The sequence below is a fragment of the Lithobates pipiens genome, unplaced genomic scaffold (assembly GCF_037356315.1).
Source record: "Lithobates pipiens isolate NorthernLeopardFrog02 unplaced genomic scaffold, aLitPip1_a1.2 Scaffold_16, whole genome shotgun sequence".
Lineage (NCBI taxonomy): Eukaryota > Metazoa > Chordata > Amphibia > Anura > Ranidae > Lithobates > Lithobates pipiens.
In genome coordinates, this window is record NW_027507748.1 from 123643644 (window position 1) to 123663332 (window position 19689).

The window sequence follows — 19689 nt, forward strand, 5'->3', positions numbered from 1 at the left end:
CACTTGACATGAGAGCGAGTGCACTGCACAGCAGAGTCCTATCGCCAACCTCTCGAGTACACGGCTCCTAAGACTCCCTTCTAGTTGAAATAGTCTTTGCATCAAACAAGTATTTTCCATCAAATCTAAACAACACACAATTGACAGCCTGTAAGAATTATCGCTGTGTGATATCACCTTGAACGCTGACAAGTTTCCCAAGTTCCCTCTGGTGGCTGCAATGAGTGTTCAGCAAAGAAAACGATAATAGGACAGACTGGCACACCGCATGGAGGAACCTGAACTGTTCCCAGCTACTGCAGATCATTTCCTCAATAGAAATGTTTATTATATTTCCACACACTTAGGCTACATTCACACACACACCTCCTGTGCTTGGTTTTATATAAATGCACAACACACTTTACACTTCCCAGATCAAAGTTCTCCTGTGATCAGATTTCACTTTCCTTTAAATATAGCTACACCGAGTGTGCCTAAATGTAGGTAAATGCACATTGTGAATAGGGCCTCTTGCACACAGGCACCCGGACATTATAAATTCCAGTGCATTCCCCCCACCCGGAGAGCCCAGGTGCTGCATACAGCCCCCCCATAGACATAAGGGGCTGGTATACAGTAGGTCGGTGGCATTGTGCAAATGTAAACAAAAAGATAGAATTTTGTATCTTACAAAATGCCCATACACTATACTGGTTTTTGCCCAAGGACTGGCATATACTTACAATAATGTATGAAAACCTCACACTATATACTAAGTGTGCAAAAGAATACATTACAGCTGCTCCTCTTGAAGTATAGACAGCACAATCTTGAGTGATTGCACACAGTGGTAGGGGGCACTAGTGATAAAGTGCTATAAAACAAACTGTAAACAATCAACAAATGTGAAAAGAAGAAAATGTTCAACTTAATAAACATTTTCAAAGTGCACCGTGCTCAGTAAATTGTGAATACAATAGAATAAGAACAGTCCTTCAAAAGTCCATAAACTCTTCAGTGATCTATTGCCAAATCATAACAACATCAACATAAGGCAGATTACACCCAAAGTGTCCAATTAAGATTTCCTACTCACCAGAAGGATAGGACCCCTTTAGTTAAAAAGGTCAGACAAGGTTGGTTTGTGGGTCTTTGGACTTGCTTGGATATAAATAGAGATGGGACAGGAAATCTTTTTAGGTATACAACCGCCTCTCCACCATGGTAACCCATTAAAGATAGAATGTAAAAAAGGTACCATAGCGTAAAAAACTAAAACTACATGTCGCTTTAAATCTAATAACTATTTATTACAACAAAGATATAAAACTCAGATTTGTTTGTGCATGAGTCTGGTGCACTACAGTAGAATTGCTACATATAAACCCTCCTGTTTCCTGTTCCTACATCCTGGCTCCGACCTATGCGTGTTGTCACAGTGTCACGCGACTTCCTCAGGGGTACTCCTGAGAAATTATTCACTTGTATGCTGTTGTGAGCGATACTCGTATTTAGAGCTATATGCATTCAGGTACTTTTGCTCTAAACCTGGAACTCCTGCAATTGGGACATGGCCTTAGGCCACTTGGATCAGAGTCCAGCCACCACATATTTAAGCCTGTCAGCGATTGTAACAGCAACCATGCAAGCAGAAACATGTGCACTCCTCCCTAATTTCCATGAGGAGATTGTGCAAGGGTGGTTCCACTATATGACAGCCTAGAAAAAAAAATTTGGAATAACATTAAAACAACCCAGAACACAGCATCAACTTCAGAAGCTCTGTGATGTGAGGAATCATCAGCCCTTACTGTATATACACACACACACACACAAACAAACCTTTAAATCCAACCATGAGTCCTCAGATAAAACTCCAAAGAAAAGTGAGGCCTTCCATCCCCCAGGCACTACCTCCTGCTCAGGCAACAATTCTACTAATTGCCTATTGTGTGTATTTAGCTGTTTACTTTCAGTGGCAAATAAACTTGTAAATCAAATTGACCCTTCACCTGTACACGCTGGATGTAGCGGCTACTTAGCAAATCCATTCACGGGGAGCTACGAGCTCTGCTACTTTCTGACCTGCAAACGACAGACTCCTTTACTGATAATAAACAGGTATGCTTTATTCTTTTCTTTTAAAATAAATAAATAATAAGTCACAAACTTGCGCAGGTATGTGACTGCACATAGCCTTCTAAAAATAGAAAGATCATACGTCGCTGGAAGGCGTTTCGATAACATCTCAATAAAACAAGGTGTGTCTTAGAGAAAGAGTCGGTGGAAAACACTGAACGAGAGTGACAAACTGCAATCATGATACTGAACGTACAACCAAATACAGCCAATAAAAAAGGGACATCTGACTGGCTACTTCACTTTTCCATGAAGGGTTTGGTGTTGTAGTACAGGGGTCTCCAAACTTTGTAAACAAAGGGCCAGTTTACTGTCTTTGAGAATGAAGGGGGGGGGGGGGGGGGCAGACTGTGGCCATTGGAAATAAAAAATGTCCCTGCATCGGTGGGAGTAAACAATGCCCCATTGCTGGCATCATTGGGAGTAACCATGCCCCTTCACTGGGGAGTAACCGTGCCCCGTTGCTGGTGTCACTGGGAGGAACTGTGCTGTTGTCAGAGGATGAAATATTGCCCCAAGGGCTGGATCAAAGCAAGCATAAGGCTACATCCGGACCCTGGGCTGCAGTTTGGAGACCACTGTTGTAGAAGGACCTTTTGCCAAATGTACCAACTATGCCCCCATCACCAGTGTCACGGGCAGGAACTGTGCCCCATCGCCGGTGTCAGACGATGAAATATTGCCCCAAGTAATAAAAAGCAAGCCAATGGCTAGATCCAGGCCACAGTTTGGAGGCCGCTGTTGTAGAAGGACCCTTTGCCAAATGTACTAAATATATGACACTTGATTGCTATTCAGATAACCAAACCCCATGAGACAGACCATGCATTATGCACAGGATACATCGTTGTAATTTCATTTCAGTTGTTGAGAACACCACATGTCTTTGCATACCGCTTCATGCTGGAGATGGCATTTCCCATCTCAGAGCATGTTACTGGGTTCATGTAAGGTACAGAGCAGTAGCAAGTTACCCAGAGCAGCCAAACTAAAATTGAATGCCAGTCACCACTACCTGTAGCACCTACATTCACACTGTACTCCCTGCACTTAGGTTATTTAAAAACATGGGAGAAATTATCTGGGATGTATGAACAAACTTTGCACGTACTAGTCCGTAATGAAAGTACCGGTCACATGGCAGAAAGATCCACAGTAAAGACACACACTAAATAGTATGTAAAGTGCTTGTGTATTGATGCGTGAATGGCCTTAGAGTGTGCATATGCATGTACATGGGTTTAAGGGCTTATTCACACAGGTGTCTAAAACCCAGTGTAGTTTTGTACAGTTCTAAACTCAGCACTATAGGAATCAAAAGGTGACACACACATACACAAGCTGTGTCTAAAAATTAAAATGTGCACAGCATTTAGAAAGTGCACAAAAAAAAAAAAAAAAAAAAAAAAAAAAAAAAAAAAGTAGGACACAGCTGTGCCTAGAGCCATACATATCTGCAGATATTCCACGTGGAAAGACGTATCCGCATACATGCATAAAGCCTCTAGAAGAATTGTATTTCCTCAATTTAAAAGAAAAAAAAAAAAAAAAGAAAAAAAAAGTAATAAATAAAAAAAAAGCACTGGATTGCATCCAAATTACATCACAAAACCCAAATGGAGAAACTCATCTGGAATGCAGAAAATATGCATTTGCCCGTGTGAATGAGCCCTACATGTGTAAACTACTGACCACATCTGAATCAAGTTTATACATCTTTACATATAGAAAACAGAACTGCGTTCAGATCTGTAAAGAACACACACAAAAAAAATTTTTTTTATAAATGAAGAGCGCAATATTAAGAAGGTCTGCTTTTTCATGGCTGTGTGCATGATCCCTAATGTTTCCTAGATCAAGTTCTCCTGTGTTTATATGTACGTACTCAAACATGCGTTTAGACATGCACAGAAAATATATATTATAATATATATATATATTTTATTATTATTATTATTATTATTATTATTTTTTTTTTTTATTTAGTAAACACAGGTTTGTCAATGCCAGTGTGTATGGGGCCTTACTGGGTTCACTTAAGACACAGAGCACCAGCAAGTTACCAACAGCAATGAACATTTCATCATTTGGTATACTGGAATCTGACAGCAAAGCACTTTTTTGCACAAGATATTCATTATCGCTACATGTAGCACCTTCCACATAAAGAAACATTTGTTCCCGTTTCCCAAATTAAAGGATCATGAACAACGTTTCCATGGAATACACTGAAAGCACAAGAGCTTCACACAGCCAAGCAGAGCAAATCCCCGCAGACTGCCATCTAGGCTGCGTGTTGATGTCAGACAGAGCCGGTATACGTTGGGGAAATCGGTCCTAGCAACCCAGATGAGGTTTTTGGCAGTTTTACAAGCTGAGGACACTGCAAATCCTCCAGACTGGAAGAGGCAGAAGGGATCTGAACAAAGGATTAAGTTGAAGGACATACACAGCCCCTTGTTGTAGACATGATTCCTCTAACAGCTTCATCACACCTATCCCCCCCACCTAATGCACAGTCTCCTCTGCTTCACGTTCACTTTTCTGCCTTCTGTTTGTTGACAACCAACAACAATGCAAAACAATGAGAGCGTCCACTCCATTCACATCTCTTCCTTGTACTGGAGGTGACATTCAACCACAACCAGTAGAGCAGCTTCGGGAGCCGAGAGAGCTCCAGGGGAGGAAGGAGGGAGCACAGAAAGGCTTCCACATTTACATTCTCTATACACACACTATTTACATCCAATAGATGCTACATTTGCATTCACTGTACACAATATTTACATTCACTATACACAACATTTAAAGCCAGTAGCAGCATTGAGGAAACCCTCCAGGTTTGTTTTGAGTCCACAAATCAGTTGCAAAAGACATTCTGATTAACCGATATCTACATCCAATACCAAAAAAACGCAGTTTACAGGTCCTTAGAATTGGCGGTTGCATATTTTTTTTTTTTTTTTACATGGCCAAAATATTTTCTGCAAGCACATTTAGATCCTGCCAGAACTCATCAGCCTTCCCATGCATTGAACTCAAATCTCAATGCTCCCCCTGGTTTTGTATTGGTGGTGACAGAACACCTCCCCTCCAAGTCCTGGAAATAAGTAGACAGGGAGATGTTTGGAGGTCAAGGGAGCAGCCTAGGGTGACAACGCTCCATGGGTTCAGTGTGGTGGAGTTAGCTTTGTCACCTGAGGACAGGAAGTGTGTTACTGGCAGGATCAGCAGGTGAAAAATAAAAAAGGAGGAACAAAGTCTGAGACTGGATTCACACAAATGTGCCTGAGGTCTGATGTGTCCCTGTTCACTGGTTCAGATACAAATTTTTGCCTGAAGTTGCATCTGAAATTGGACCCAAAGACGCACAGGACCCTTTTTGAATGCAGACCGTGGCTGCCCCGAAGCTGTGTGTGAACCATCTCTATTGAGAGCCGGTCACATTCACCTGTCATGTGAATCCGATGCTGGGAAAGCCACATCTAATTCACATATGTGTGAACCCAGCCTGGAAAAAAAAATAAAACGAATATAACCAGCACATCTGTGGACGGGTAAGCTGCAATAGATTACATTTTTTTTCCCCTTGGGTTTCAGGGGTCTCAAACTGGTGCCCCTTCAGCTGTTGCAAAACTACAAGTCCCAGCATGCCTTTGCCTGTGGGAGTCATACTTGTAGCTGTCAGCCTTGCAATGCCTCATTGGACTTGTAGTTTTGCAACAGCTGGAGGGCCACCAGTTTGAGACCCCTGGGCCCTTAGAGATATCATTTTAAAGTGGACCTCCACCCACTGGAAGAACATTCCCCTCTCCGTTCTTTGTTTTCGGACCTCCCTGTACCTGTTCATGCAGCTCAATGCTTCCTTGCCTAGGTGAGAATGATGTAAAGGACCAATGCCTTATCTGGGATAGTCATATCAGACCTCCAGTGTGATAGGCTCCTGAGTGGACCTGGCACTGGCCAAGAATTAGGGACCTGCGGCAAGTCTGGCCATGCGATTTCACGCATGTGCGCAAATGATGCTGGTCTCTATAGGAGCTTACATGCCCCAAACCAGCGGAATATCCCCCATATATGTGCAGACATGACTCGAAAACTGCGCACACGCGTGATATTTAAAGATGGTGGCTTGGAAGTGGTTGGGTGCCTCTTTAAGAAAAGCTGGTGAGATGGCAGTGTACAGGCAGTGTCCAGGGGGTCCAATGAGGAGGACCTGTCCCCCCTAGGCTGCTCTTACCTGAGGAACTCTTGTAGACAGGTGTCACAGAAGCGGTGGCCACAGGTGGAGACCTGGACCGGCTCCCTCATCGCCTTCCCGCACAGCGGACACTGGAACTTGCGGCGGAGCTTCTCCAGGAACTTGTAGTCATAGCCCGGCATGGTGTCTGGGAGGGGATCGCACGGTACGGCCAAGGTCGCCTATGTCACCGCAATCCAGGGACATGTATGGGGAGGAGGCCGGCTCCCCGGATCATACACAGGACACAGCGGGGACAGATCCCGGCACTCACTCCGCTCACCGCCGCCTGTCTGTGCGGACACTGGATCTGTCTGCTCCGCCAGCAAGGTAGATGAGACTGCCTGAGCCCCTCCTATGTACAGCCGGGGAGGAGAGAACCGCAACAGCGCCGCCCTCCTCCGACATGTGTACCTACAACACAGACAGGAGACAGCACAATGGAGGGGACTGACACGGGGGAGGAATGTCACTACAGGAGGAGAATGTCATTAAAGGAGGAGAATTTCACCTGGACCTATAGGAGGAGAATGTCACCATAGAAGGAGAATGTCACTACAGGAGGAGAATGTCATTATAGGAGGAGAATGCCACCTGGATCTATAGGAGGAGAATGTCACCATAGAAGGAGAATGTCACTACAGGAGGAGAATGTCATTATAGGAGGAGAATGCCACCTGGATCTATAGGAGGAGAATGTCACCATAGAAGGAGAATGTCACTACAGGAGGAGAATGTCATTAAAGGAGGAGAATTTCACCTGGACATATAGGAGGAGAATGCCACCATAGAAGGAGAATGTCACTACAGGAGGAGAATGTCACCTGGATCTATAGGAGGAGAATGCCACTACAGGAGGAGAATGTCATTACAGGAGGAGAATCTCACCCGGATTTATAGGAGGAGAATGTCACCATAGAAGGAGAATGTCACTACAGGAGGAGAATGTCATTATAGGAGGAGAATATCACCATAGAAGGGGAATGTCACTACAGGAGGAGAATGTCATTATAGGAGGAGAATCTCACCCGGATTTATAGGAGGAGAATGTCACCATAGAAGGAGAATGTCACTACAGGAGGAGAATGTCATTATAGGAGGAAAATATCACCATAGAAGGAGAATGTCACTACAGGAGGAGAATGTCATTATAGGAGGAAAATGTCACCTGGATCTATAGGAGGAGAATGTCACCCGGATCTATAGGAGGAGAATGTCACTATAGGAGGAGAATGTCACCATAGAAGGAGAATGTCACTACAGGAGGAGAATGTCATTATAGGAGGAAAATATCACCATAGAAGGAGAATGTCACTACAGGAGGAGAATGTCATTATAGGAGGAGAATCTCACCCGGATTTATAGGAGGAGAATGTCACCATAGAAGGAGAATGTCACTACAGGAGGAGAATGTCATTATAGGAGGAAAATATCACCATAGAAGGAGAATGTCACTACAGGAGGAGAATGTCATTATAGGAGGAAAATGTCACCTGGATCTATAGGAGGAGAATGTCACCCGGATCTATAGGAGGAGAATGTCACTATAGGAGGAGAATGTCACCATAGAAGGAGAATGTCACTACAGGAGGAGAATGTCATTATAGGAGGAAAATATCACCATAGAAGGAGAATGTCACTACAGGAGGAGAATGTCATTATAGGAGGAAAATGTCACCTGGATCTATAGGAGGAGAATGTCACCCGGATCTATAGGAGGAGAATGTCACTATAGGAGGAGAATGTCACCATAGAAGGAGAATGTCACTACAGGAGGAGAATGTCATTACAGGAGGAGAATGTCACTATAGGAGGAGAATGTCACCCGGATCTATAGGAGGAGAATGTCATTATAGGAGGAGAATGTCACTATAGGAGGAGAATGTCATTCTAGAAGGAGAATGTCACTACAGGAGGAGAATGTCACTATAGGAGGAAAATGTCACTACAGGAGGAGAATGTCATTATAGGAGGAAACTGTCACCCGGATCTATACGAGGAGAATGTCATTATAGGAGGAGAATATCACCTGGATCTATAGGAGGAGAATGTCATTATAGGAGGAGAATATCACCTGGATCTATAGGAGGAGAATGTCACTATAGGAGGAGAATGTCACCATAGAAGGAGAATGTCACTACAGGAGGAGAATGTCATTACAGGAGGAGAATGTCACCTGGATCTATAGGAGGAGAATGTCACTACAGGAGGAGAATGTCATTACAGAAGGAGAATCTCACCCGGATTTATAGGAGGAGAATGTCACCATAGAAGGAGAATGTCACTACAGGAGGAGAATGTCATTATAGGAGGAAAATATCACCATAGAAGGAGAATGTCACTACAGGAGGAGAATGTCATTATAGGAGGAAAATGTCACCTGGATCTATAGGAGGAGAATGTCACCCGGATCTATAGGAGGAGAATGTCACTATAGGAGGAGAATGTCACCATAGAAGGAGAATGTCACTACAGGAGGAGAATGTCATTACAGGAGGAGAATGTCACTATAGGAGGAGAATGTCACCCGGATCTATAGGAGGAGAATGTCACCATAGGAGAATGTCACTATAGGGGGAGAATGTCACCCTGATCTATAGGAGGAGAATGTCACTATAGGAGGAGAATGTCATCCTGATCTATAGGAGGAGAATGTCACCCTGATCCATAGGAGGAGAATGTCACCCTGATCTATAGGAGGAGAATGTCACCCTGATCTATAGGAGGAGAATGTCACTATAGGAGGAGAATGTCACCTGGATCTATAGGAGGAGAATGTCACCCTGATCTATAGGAGGAGAATGTCACCCTGATCTATAGGAGGAGAATGTCACTATAGGAGGAGAATGTCACCTGGATCTATAGGAGGAGAATGTCACTATAGGAGGAGAATGTCACCCGGATCTATAGGAGGAGAATGTCACCCTGATCCACAGGAGGAGAATGTCACCCGGATCTATAGGAGGAGAATGTCACTATAGGAGGAGAATGTCACCTGGATCTATAGGAGGAGAATGTCACTATAGGAGGTGAATGTCACCCGGATCTATAGGAGGAGAATGTCACTATAGGAGGAGAATGTCACCTGGATCTATAGGAGGAGAATGTCACCTGGATCCATAGGAGGAGAGTGTCACCTGGATCCATAGGAGGAGAATGTCACCCTGATGTATAGGAGGAGAATGTCACCCGGATCTATAGCAGGAGAATGTCACCTGGATCCATAGGAGGAGAATGTCACCTGGATCCATAGGAGGAGAATGTCACCTGGATCCATAGGAGGAGAATTTCACTCGGATCGATAGGATCATCACAGGCAGATCTGCACCATTCTGGGAGTGCAAGCTCTGCTGCCTAGAATTAAGAAAAAAAATGTCCTTATAAAAAAAAATGTATAACCCACAGCTGACTTCTCTCTAATGTAAGAAAAATCATTGCTGTGGGGCTTACCCCCTCCCCCCTTCCTGACCAGGCTATTTTTTGCGATACGGCACTGTGTTACTTTAACTGACAATTGCACAGCCATGTGACGCTGTACCCAAATATAATTGATGTCCTTTTTTTCCCACAAATAGAGTTTTCTGTTGGTGATATATGATCACCTCTGTGTTTTTTTTTTTGTTTTTTGTTTTTTTGCATTCTGTATTCTGTGCATATTTTTGGTAAATAAAATCCCAATAAGTGTATATTGATTGGTTTGAGCTAAAGTTATAGCAGCGGACAAATCTGACACCTAACTGACACTTTTGACACTTTTTGGGGACACTAATACAGCGATCAGTGCTAAAAAATATGCACCATCACTGTACTAATGACACTGGCAGGGAAGAGGTTAACATCAGCGGCAATCAAAGGGTTAACTGTGTGCCTAGCTAGTGATTACTAACTGTGTGGGAGGGGTTTGTACTGTGGGAAGGCAGAGATCGATGTTTCTGCTTAGCAGAGACACAGGATCTCTACCTCCCCTTCTCACAGAACAGCGATCTGCCTTGTTTACATAGGCAGATCGCCGTTCTGCCTGTCTCAAAAATTACCGGCAGGTCCCAGTGAACATTGTTTCCACCAAACCCACTGATTGGCTCCCGCTGTGTCCCACAGTGGGAGCGGGTCGCTGGTGGCTCACATGCGCAGTCCCTGCCCAGGAAATACAGAATCACTTACAGGTACAGGATTCTTAAAAACATATATAAATCTGCACAAAAGTGAAAACAAATAATAGACAGTAACAGCAGCTGTGCACAATGTCCAGACATCGAACAAATACAAATATGAAACCAATAGTGCAGGTACGTGATTCTGCCCAACGAATATAAAGGAGAACAAGAAATATCTCCTAAACGTCCACTGTTCAGAAGATATTCAGTGTCTCTGCGGCCGGTGACATCCCCAGCGCATGCGCTCTGAAGGAACGGCATACCCATGCCGTTATCTTTGAGCTATGTGCTGTGGCTGACACTCCCGCACGCATTAACAGGAGTGACGTCATCATGGCTTGGCCATTCAAACGGCCAGAGCTCGCGAACCTGGAAGGAAGACCAGGTGAAGATGGAAGCCCTGTCAGTGGTGACAGAGCGCCGCTGGAGGGCTTAGTTTCAAGGCAAGTCTTTCACAATGCCTTATGCCGCGTACACGCGGTCAGATTTTCTGACGGAAAATGTTCGATGGGAGCCTTTTGACGGAAATTCTTACCGTGTGTAGGCTCCATCGGACATTTTCCATCGGAATTTCCGACACACAAAATTTTCCCATAACAAAAACCGTTGTCGGAAATTCCGATCGTGTGTACACCATTCTGACGCACAAAGTTCTACGCATGCCCGGGAATCAACCAGAAGAGCCGCACTGGCTACTGAACTTCAATTTTCTCAGCTCGTCGTACGTCACCACGTTCTTGACATTCAGAATTTCCGACAACATTGTGTGTGTCCCAAGGATTTTGTTGTCGGAATGTCCGATCATGTGCATGAGGCATTAGTATGCGGTGCATGCTAGCACATTACGACATTACCTTGCAGGGAGAATATTTTTATTTTTATTTTATTTTTCCGGTGTGTTTTTGATGCGTTTTACCGTGTTCCAGTACAGTCTGGTGCAGGAAAAATGAAGCATGGTCTATTTTTTTTTTTTTTCTGGAATGGAAACGCCCTGGAACTGACTGCACTGCTGTAAATGATTCCATTGGAAACCATATAATCTGCTTTCCATGCGTTTTTAATGCACAAAAACTGGGACTGCATGTGGTGTAAACTAGCCCTTTAAACAATCCCTGAAAATCCTCCTCTTCAGTTAAGTCTATTCTGCCCCCACCTAACAACTGTACTTTGATTTTCTCCATCAGCTCATCTCCCACAGTTATTACCTTTTGTAACACCTGACTCTCCCTCTTAGATTGTAAGCTCTAATGAGCAGGGCCTTCTGATTTCTCCTGTATTGAATTGTATTGTAATACTTTCACACTGGGGCCGCTGTGCGTTAGTGCAAAAGTGTTGCTTGTTTTAGCGGCACTTTCAAGAATGGGTTAAGTAAGATTGGGCGCTTCCGAAGTGCTTTTCAATGGGCAGGGTGTTTTGGGAGCGCTTTATACAGTTTCTGTCTAACTGTATGTGAGATGCTCATTGTAGGCAGTGAAGTCTGAGTATATAACAGGGCATTAGTTCTCCCTGTTCACCACTAGATGCCCCCACTGTCCTTAGTTCCTTAACCACTTCAGCCACGGAAGGATTTACCCCCTTCCTGACCTGGCCATTTTTTGCGATAAGGCACTGCATCGCTTTAACTGACAATTACGCAGTCGTGCGGCGCTGTACCCAAACAAAATTGACGTCCTTTTTTTGCCACAAATAGAGATTTCTTTTGGTGGTATTTGATCACCTCTGCAGTTTTTATTTTTTGCACTATGAACAAAAAAGAGTGACGATTTTGAAAAAAAAACACGCTATTTTTTACTTTTTGCTATAATAAATATCCTCAAATTTAAAAAATTCTTCCTTAGTTTAGGAAAAAATATATTAGTCTACATAATATTGGTAAAAATAAAAAATAAAAAAATTGCAATAAGCATATATTGATTGGTTTGTGCAAAAGTTATAGCGGCTACAAAATTGGGGATAGATTTATGGTATTTTTATTATTATTATTATTTTTTTTTACTAGTAATAGTGGGGATCTGCTATTTTTATTGGAACTGCAACGTTGCGGCAGACAGATCGAGCACTTTTGATGCTTTTTTGGGACCAGTGACATTTATACTGTGATCAGAGCTAAAAGTAGCCACTGATTACTGTATAAATATCACTGGCAGGGAATGGGGTTAACACTAGGGGGCGATGACGGGGTTAAATGTGTTCCCTCAGTGTGTTCTAACTGTAAGGGGGATGGGACTGTCTGGGGGAGGAGACTGATCGGTGTTCCTATATAGTAGGAAAAAACGATCTGTCTCTTCCCTGCCAGAATGCGGATTTGTGTGTCTTCATACACGGATTCTCTTTCTGGTTCTGTCAGGATGCGGATTTGTGTGTCTTCATACACGGATCCTCTTTCTTGCTCTGTCAGGATGGTTCGCCTGGCACATGCAGCGGTTCCTCAATACCGCGGCAGCGCGCGCGGAAGCCATGCGGCGATTTGCGCAGGGAAGCCATTCTGCCACCGACAGCAGGCGGTCGGCAAGCAGTTAATTTGAATCATTTTGCAGGGGTTTCCTTTTGTTCTATTTAGGGGCATGCCAAATGTGGCACCAGTGGATTGCCATCTATTAGACAGGGGTTATATATAGCTTCTGCTATGTGGTTTTGTCATGCCTGCAGTGCAGGCCTCCTTTGGGCAGAAGAATACTGCATTTTTATAACTGTTGAGTATTCTGCATAAAAACACATTACAGCAAGGTTGTGCTGCCTCTCATATTGGAATTACGGTAAGCCCAGGTTCACAGAGCTACTTCAGCGCGATTCAAAGCTACAGAGCATTGTGATTTGCACCTCCGATTTCATTGCGGCTTGCGACTTCATTTAACAGAAGTCTATGCAGGTTGCAATGAAACTGTCAAATCGCATGACAAATTGCACTGGTGTGAACGAGGGATGACTGGTATTTATGTTATCTTTTTATGTATAACTTTATCTGTTATGATATATTTTAATCATAATATTTACCCGTTATTTGAAAATAAATAAACGTTGAAATAAAAAAATAAAAAAGTAATTCCTTATTCCCCAAAGGCAAGCCGATCACAATTCTTCTGTCATTTCTTATAAATATTAGTAATATATAGTTTATTATTTTTAAATCTAGCCCTTGTTTTGAAAAAATCTGAATTTTTTTTCTAAGATTTGCTACAACCGGTTCCCTCATTACATGATGAGCCCGCTCAGATCTGCCTGTCCGTTTTTCAGGCAGATCCAAGTGGGTCATCCATTGACTCCTATGGGCAGACGGATGTTAGCAGAGATGTGGCCGCTGACGCCCTTCTGCCATCCAATATGCTCAAGACAGATGTATGGCGTCTTGGTGGATCAGGTGAGATCTGATGAAAACGGACAGGCTGTCCGTTTTCGTCCGTTCTCATAGAGATCAGCAGGGCTCTGACAGGTCCCTCCCCACTCAGTGAGCAGAGACGGACCTGTCATCTGCTGGCTCAGCGGAGATCAACGGACAGATCTCCCACTGAGCCAATCCGCTACATGTGAAAGGAGCCTAAGCATAGTGTCTTTGAAGGTTTTTTTTCTGGCGTTTTTTTGTTTTTTGCATATTTTATGTGTTACTTTGGTGCATCTTTATGCAGTGTTTTTTTTAAATTTGCCCTTTTTTTATTAGCCAATAGAGAAAACTATCATCTGTTGCATTGTTTGTTGCTATTTTTTTTTTTAGCTTTTCCATCAGCTTTTATTTATTTTATTATTATTATTATTCATTATTTTATTTATTTATTTTTTGTTAGGGTAAGGGGTTAGGATTAGGGGTTAGGGTTAATTATTATTTAGGTTAGGGTTAGGATTAGGATTAGGATTAGGGGTTAGGGTTAATTATTATTTATTTAAAAAAAATTGTTAGGGATAGGGTGTTAATACTACTACCGTTTTTCCTCGAAAGTAAGACATCTCCCGAAAATAAGACCTACTTCCAGTTTTGCCTCTTGCTGTAATATAAGGCCTCCCCAATAATAAGGCCACCCAGAATATAAGGCCCCCAAAGCTACCGTAAAGTGTCCGACTCCTCTGGACCGTAGCGGCGGGCGCCGCCACACAGTTTACTGATTGGCCACAGCGCAGCCAGAGCTGTTCAGGAAGTGCGAGGTCTCTTTAAATCAGAGAGCCCACACTGCCGCCAGGACAAACTGCCGCCTTCTGCCACCTGCTGCTCACTCTGCCCTGACGGAGTTTGGCTGACTCACAATTAGACAGTGAGTGAGTCGCGCAGGGCAGGAGTCGGGCACATTGTGTGGAATCTGGCCGGGCACAGACACACCGGGGTGACTGTGGGAGGGGAATGTCTGATAAAGGGGTGAGAGGAAGTCTGGTAAACGTAGTAACAAGAAATTCTTGATACCGTAAGATTCACAGTTTGTCTGGTTATGCTGGTTTGTGATGACAAATACTACCGTACCGTATACAAGTAATACATTTCCTTTTTTTTTGTTCAACAATAAATGTGTACCGTATTCTTCTTCATGGAAAAATAAGACATCCCCTGAAAATAAGACCCAGCGCATATTCGGGAGCAAAAATTAATATAAGACACTGTCTTATTTTCGGGGAAACAGGGTACTACTTCTTCTAGTAAGAATAATAATAATAATAAAAAATGAATAAATAAATGTAAAATAAATACACAAATATAAATAATCATAAAAAATAAATACAATAAATGAATAGTATGTAATAATAAAAAATGATTAACTCCTAACCCCTAAAAAAAAAATAATAATAGATAACTTTAAAAAAAAATATTTATTATTATAACTAACAACAATAACAAATTATTATTAATACTATTCTTTTTTGTTTGGGTGTTTGTTTATTATTACTATTATTACAAAAATAATTTAATATATTTTCTTAGGGTTAGGGGTTAATTATTATTTATGTATTTATTTATTATTTATGATGATTTTTAGTTTTTTGTGTATATTATTGCAATTTATTTAAAAAATGTTTTCATTTGAGCAGAAAAATCTCACAAAAAAATAAAATAAATAAAAATTGGGCAAATGGCACGTTTCCATTCAAGTTGTGTTTTCATTCTTCATCTAAAGTCTTGTGGTGCAAATAATTGTTTTAGGGGGTTCCCCTTTTCTTGTGTGTTTTGGTTTTCATTTCTACCTGGTAAACTTGTTGGGGGAGATCTCTCACTTCTGGTCCCAGTGGCAATGGTCACCAAGAATGGAAACGAAAGGAAAGTCAATAGTCTTACTGCAACCTCAGTGACAGCTCATTAATTCCATTTTAAATCACCATTCAGCAAACAGATTTTAAAAAATAGGAATTTGGGAGACGTTGCCTACCTTTTAGCCACCCTCTGAAAAGTGATATACCACTTTGATGTCCACAGTCTAAATGTTGCCTAACTTTTCCCCCACCATTCCCAACCAAAAGGGGAAAACAAATGACCGGAATTATTCTTTCAAGAAATCATATTTACAAGAATAGCAAGTGGAGAACGATGAGTATCTTGAAGCAAAGATGTAGTTATAGCTGAGCGTTTATCTCCCCCATTTCAGTCTAATTATGTGATAGGAGCGTTTCAATATTGCTAAACTATCCAAATAATCAATCGCAATATAAATGTTATGACCATTAAGTGCCATTTGTACAATTTCATATACAGTTGATCGTTAAGTTATTTACTGGTCATACAGGAGCAGATTTACAACAGACATTCTTTCCGGCACAGTAAGGCCTCATGCACACTGCGTTTGTTTTTTTTCTCAGGATAACATAGAGGTGATTTTACAGGCTATGTGTCCATTCAGGAGAAGAGCTGAAGGGCAGAAAAACAGAGGGTCCAATTGGGTCCGTGTGAAAAACAGACAGGCAGATCCAATTGGACTGCTCATGTGAAAGGAAGTGGTGGGACAAAACTAGATGAGGGGGGCGTCTGATGGAAGGAGGGTGGGGTGTCCCATCTTAGTCTTGCCTAGGGCAGCACAAAACCAAAATACACCACTTCTTGATGCGCCTAAAAGCGCATGCAGTACATAGCTTTCTAACAGGGTGCTGTCCTGTAGCTAATATTTTTAGATGGTTGCAGGTGATTTTTTTTTGGTATTGTGAATGTTTTGACAGGTAATTGCATTTGTGACAGACCTACCCAAGGTAGGGGCTTCTGGAGAGGCACGCAGAGCAGGGATATTTAGGGGAGACAACAGAATGCTCTCCAGAGGGAGAATACTTTGGTGGCCCTGGATTGCTGTGGGAAAGCCTTATGAATGTCTTTGTGTTTGGTCATAAAGGGGGACCTACCCTTGAGGACCTGCGAGAATAAAGAGAGGCTATGCTCAGTCCTGTAGGGATCTCAGAGCCTAAACCCGACCTGGAATATTTGCTAAGGAAGGAACAACATCTGGAAAGGGTATACGGGGAACTGCTAAAACAGATTCAGCAGCATGCCAGAGAATCGGCATGGGAAACTCCGGAGATGGCCATCCCCAAAACTGAAGTGCTAACAACAGGGCTGAGCTCTGCTAACTTCTGCCCAGCACCAGTAACATCTCCTGGGTTTCAGGGACAGGAGATGGTGAACTTCTATCCTCAGACACCAATTCCAAAGACTGGGGATTTAGTAGACTTGTCTGCTGAGCAGGAACAACACAATGAATCATCCAGGCATAGCACTACTGACCTCTGCCTACAAACATTTGGTGACTCTGGAGAAGTTGTGCAAGGCCACCAACTTTTCAGTTCACTTCCCAGTCAAATAGCTGGCATCAGGGCAGAACATTACTGAGCTCTGCCCAGCACCAACAGCAGCTTCAGGCTTCCTGGGAGAAGAGGCAGCTGGCTTTTCTCCCACAACAGTGATATGGGATTTCCTGCCAGCAGCATCTGTGGAGTTACAAGAAACTTCTCCAGCTGAAGCGATGGCAACCGAAAAGAGGGTCCAAGACCTCTGCCCCACACGTTTCGGCAGTTCTGAAGGCCCAGGGTGAGGAGGTGGCAATCACTGTCGAGCAGCATATCAGGTTTCCAGGGGGCGAATGCAATCGGCACCTCACAACTGCCGCTTGAGCTGGTATTGGTGGATGGGCCTGCGGTCTCCACTAACAGCAACCCAGCAGAAGTGCTAGCAGGGCAGAGTGCTACCAACCTCTGCCCAGCACCGGCAACAACTGCGGAGTTCCAGGGAGCCAGGGCTGTCGGCCTTCCTGCCCAACGACAAGCTGATGTAGTGAAGCTTACACTCCCAGCTGAACCGCTCACAGCAGGACAGAGTGCAGCTGGCCTCTGCCCAGCCGCTACAGTGTCTCTACAGCTACAGGGAGCTGGGGCAAATGGCCCCTCTTACCAGCAGCAGACTGGAATGTTAGAAACCACCCAGCTGAAGTGCTGGCAGCCAGACAGATAGTCAACGACCTCTGCCCCACACCTACTGATGACAACTATTCCTTGCAGCCAAGAATAGAGATCTTTGATGTTCAGCAGCCAAAACTAGTGCTGTCTAGTTACTGGTTGTCAATGGTTTGGAACATCTGATATCTATATTCCGACTGGAGGAAGCGGTATATGACAAAAACATTCAAGTGGAGTGTGGGACGTTTCGTTACAGCATGCATCAAATCAAAAATAATAAATGTACTAAATGCCACTCAGCCTGCCTGTGGCCCTGCATCTCCCACCGGCCACCACAGAGAGACACACTAACACTAACAGGCTCTGAGGAACGCAGAGACTGTCAGCAGCTGCGAGGGAATTCTTCCCTCTCCTCTTCACTATACAACATGCGAGCGTCGCTCGCACAGGCAGCCGACCACTCTGCTGCCTCTCCTTCCTCATTGACAGGAGGAGAGCCAAACATCTGGAGGAATTACAGTGGCAAAGAATCTTATGACATGTAGTTCCCAACTCCAGCAGTCCCATTTTAATCTCCTGGGGGCAGACTACACACCCCGGCATGCCCACACAGAAGAGAAGGAATCTATCACCACAAGGCTGCCTGGGAGCAAGGTGCCATGAATGGGTGTGACCAGAACTGTGTGGACTGCAATGACAAACAATGACCCACAAACGGAATAGACTAAATATATTTACAGCAGATAATGAATACCCAAATCGTAAACATAGCCAGGCCAGGGTCATACACAGGTGATCCAGCAGATGGGGCAAGGAGCAAGACAGAACAGGGAGAAGGTGGATGGGATCAGGCTGCAGGGCAGGGGTTCAGGATAACATGATCACAGGAAGGACAGGGACAGGAACAAGTTCAGGTTCAGAGGATCACAGGTACAGGTCAGGGCTCAAGGATAATGCCAAGGCAAGTGTGTGAGTGTTTGCCGGGTATGAGTACACATCTCCTGCAATTAGCCTCAGGAGACGCCTGATCACAGGAGATGATGTCGGCTCCACACTGCCAGGAGACACCCGCTGGTGGACACCAGTACTGCGGCCCAAAGATCTAACAGTTCCACCAGCAGGTGAAACCTTTGAGAGCTTCAGACTGCTAGGAGACACCCGCTGGCAGATACCGGTACTGCGATCCAAAGAACTGACAGCACCACCAGCAGGTGAAACCTTTACTTACACAAGGGGAGAGACCATGAGGCAAGGAGAAGACCAGATGCCAGAGAAGGGTGCTGTATTTGTATATACATTGTATATTGTTAAAGCTCCTGAAGAAGTGACCAGGTCGCAAAACATATAGAGCGGAACTCAGGAGGTCTATCGAGCACAAGTGAAACCCTAATATCTGGAGAATATGTGAATTTTGGTGTATATTTTCTATGCACAAGGCTTCTGCTATATTATTCTCTAGGAGATTTACATTTAGTCCGTGAACAAATATAGTTTTAGAAGAAAGAATCTCTTTTTTCAATTGTTATATTGTATACAAATTTATTTTAATGTAGATCAATAAATTTGATAATTGTACACAAATGTGCCTATAAAGTCCATTATTATTTTTATTATTTTTTAGATCATGGACAATCCATAATTGAAAACTCAAAAAAATATTTTTTAGCAAACCAAGAGATTTAGAAAATTGTCACCATCCACCAAAAGTTTAAATATCATTTTTGGGTGGGCTGTCCCTTTAATAGATTTACGGGGGATTCTCTTTAATACCAGCTTTGTATTTCCATCAGTAAAACAAAATAACAGCTCGAATGCCGCATTTCCTCT

The 19689-nt window shown here is 43.3% G+C and overlaps 1 protein-coding gene across 1 annotated transcript in view; it reads right to left on the bottom strand.

Annotated features, from left to right (window-relative positions):
* The window catches only part of TRAF4 (TNF receptor associated factor 4), a 54628-nt gene extending 47893 nt beyond the window's left edge, over window positions 1-6735 (bottom strand). The window contains exon 1 of the mRNA XM_077480405.1: window positions 6362-6735. Coding sequence (XP_077336531.1) covers window positions 6362-6504 — 143 coding nt within the window. The 5' untranslated portion in view covers window positions 6505-6735. The remainder of the gene's footprint in view (window positions 1-6361) is intronic.
* Between the last annotated feature and the right edge of the window lie 12954 nt (window positions 6736-19689).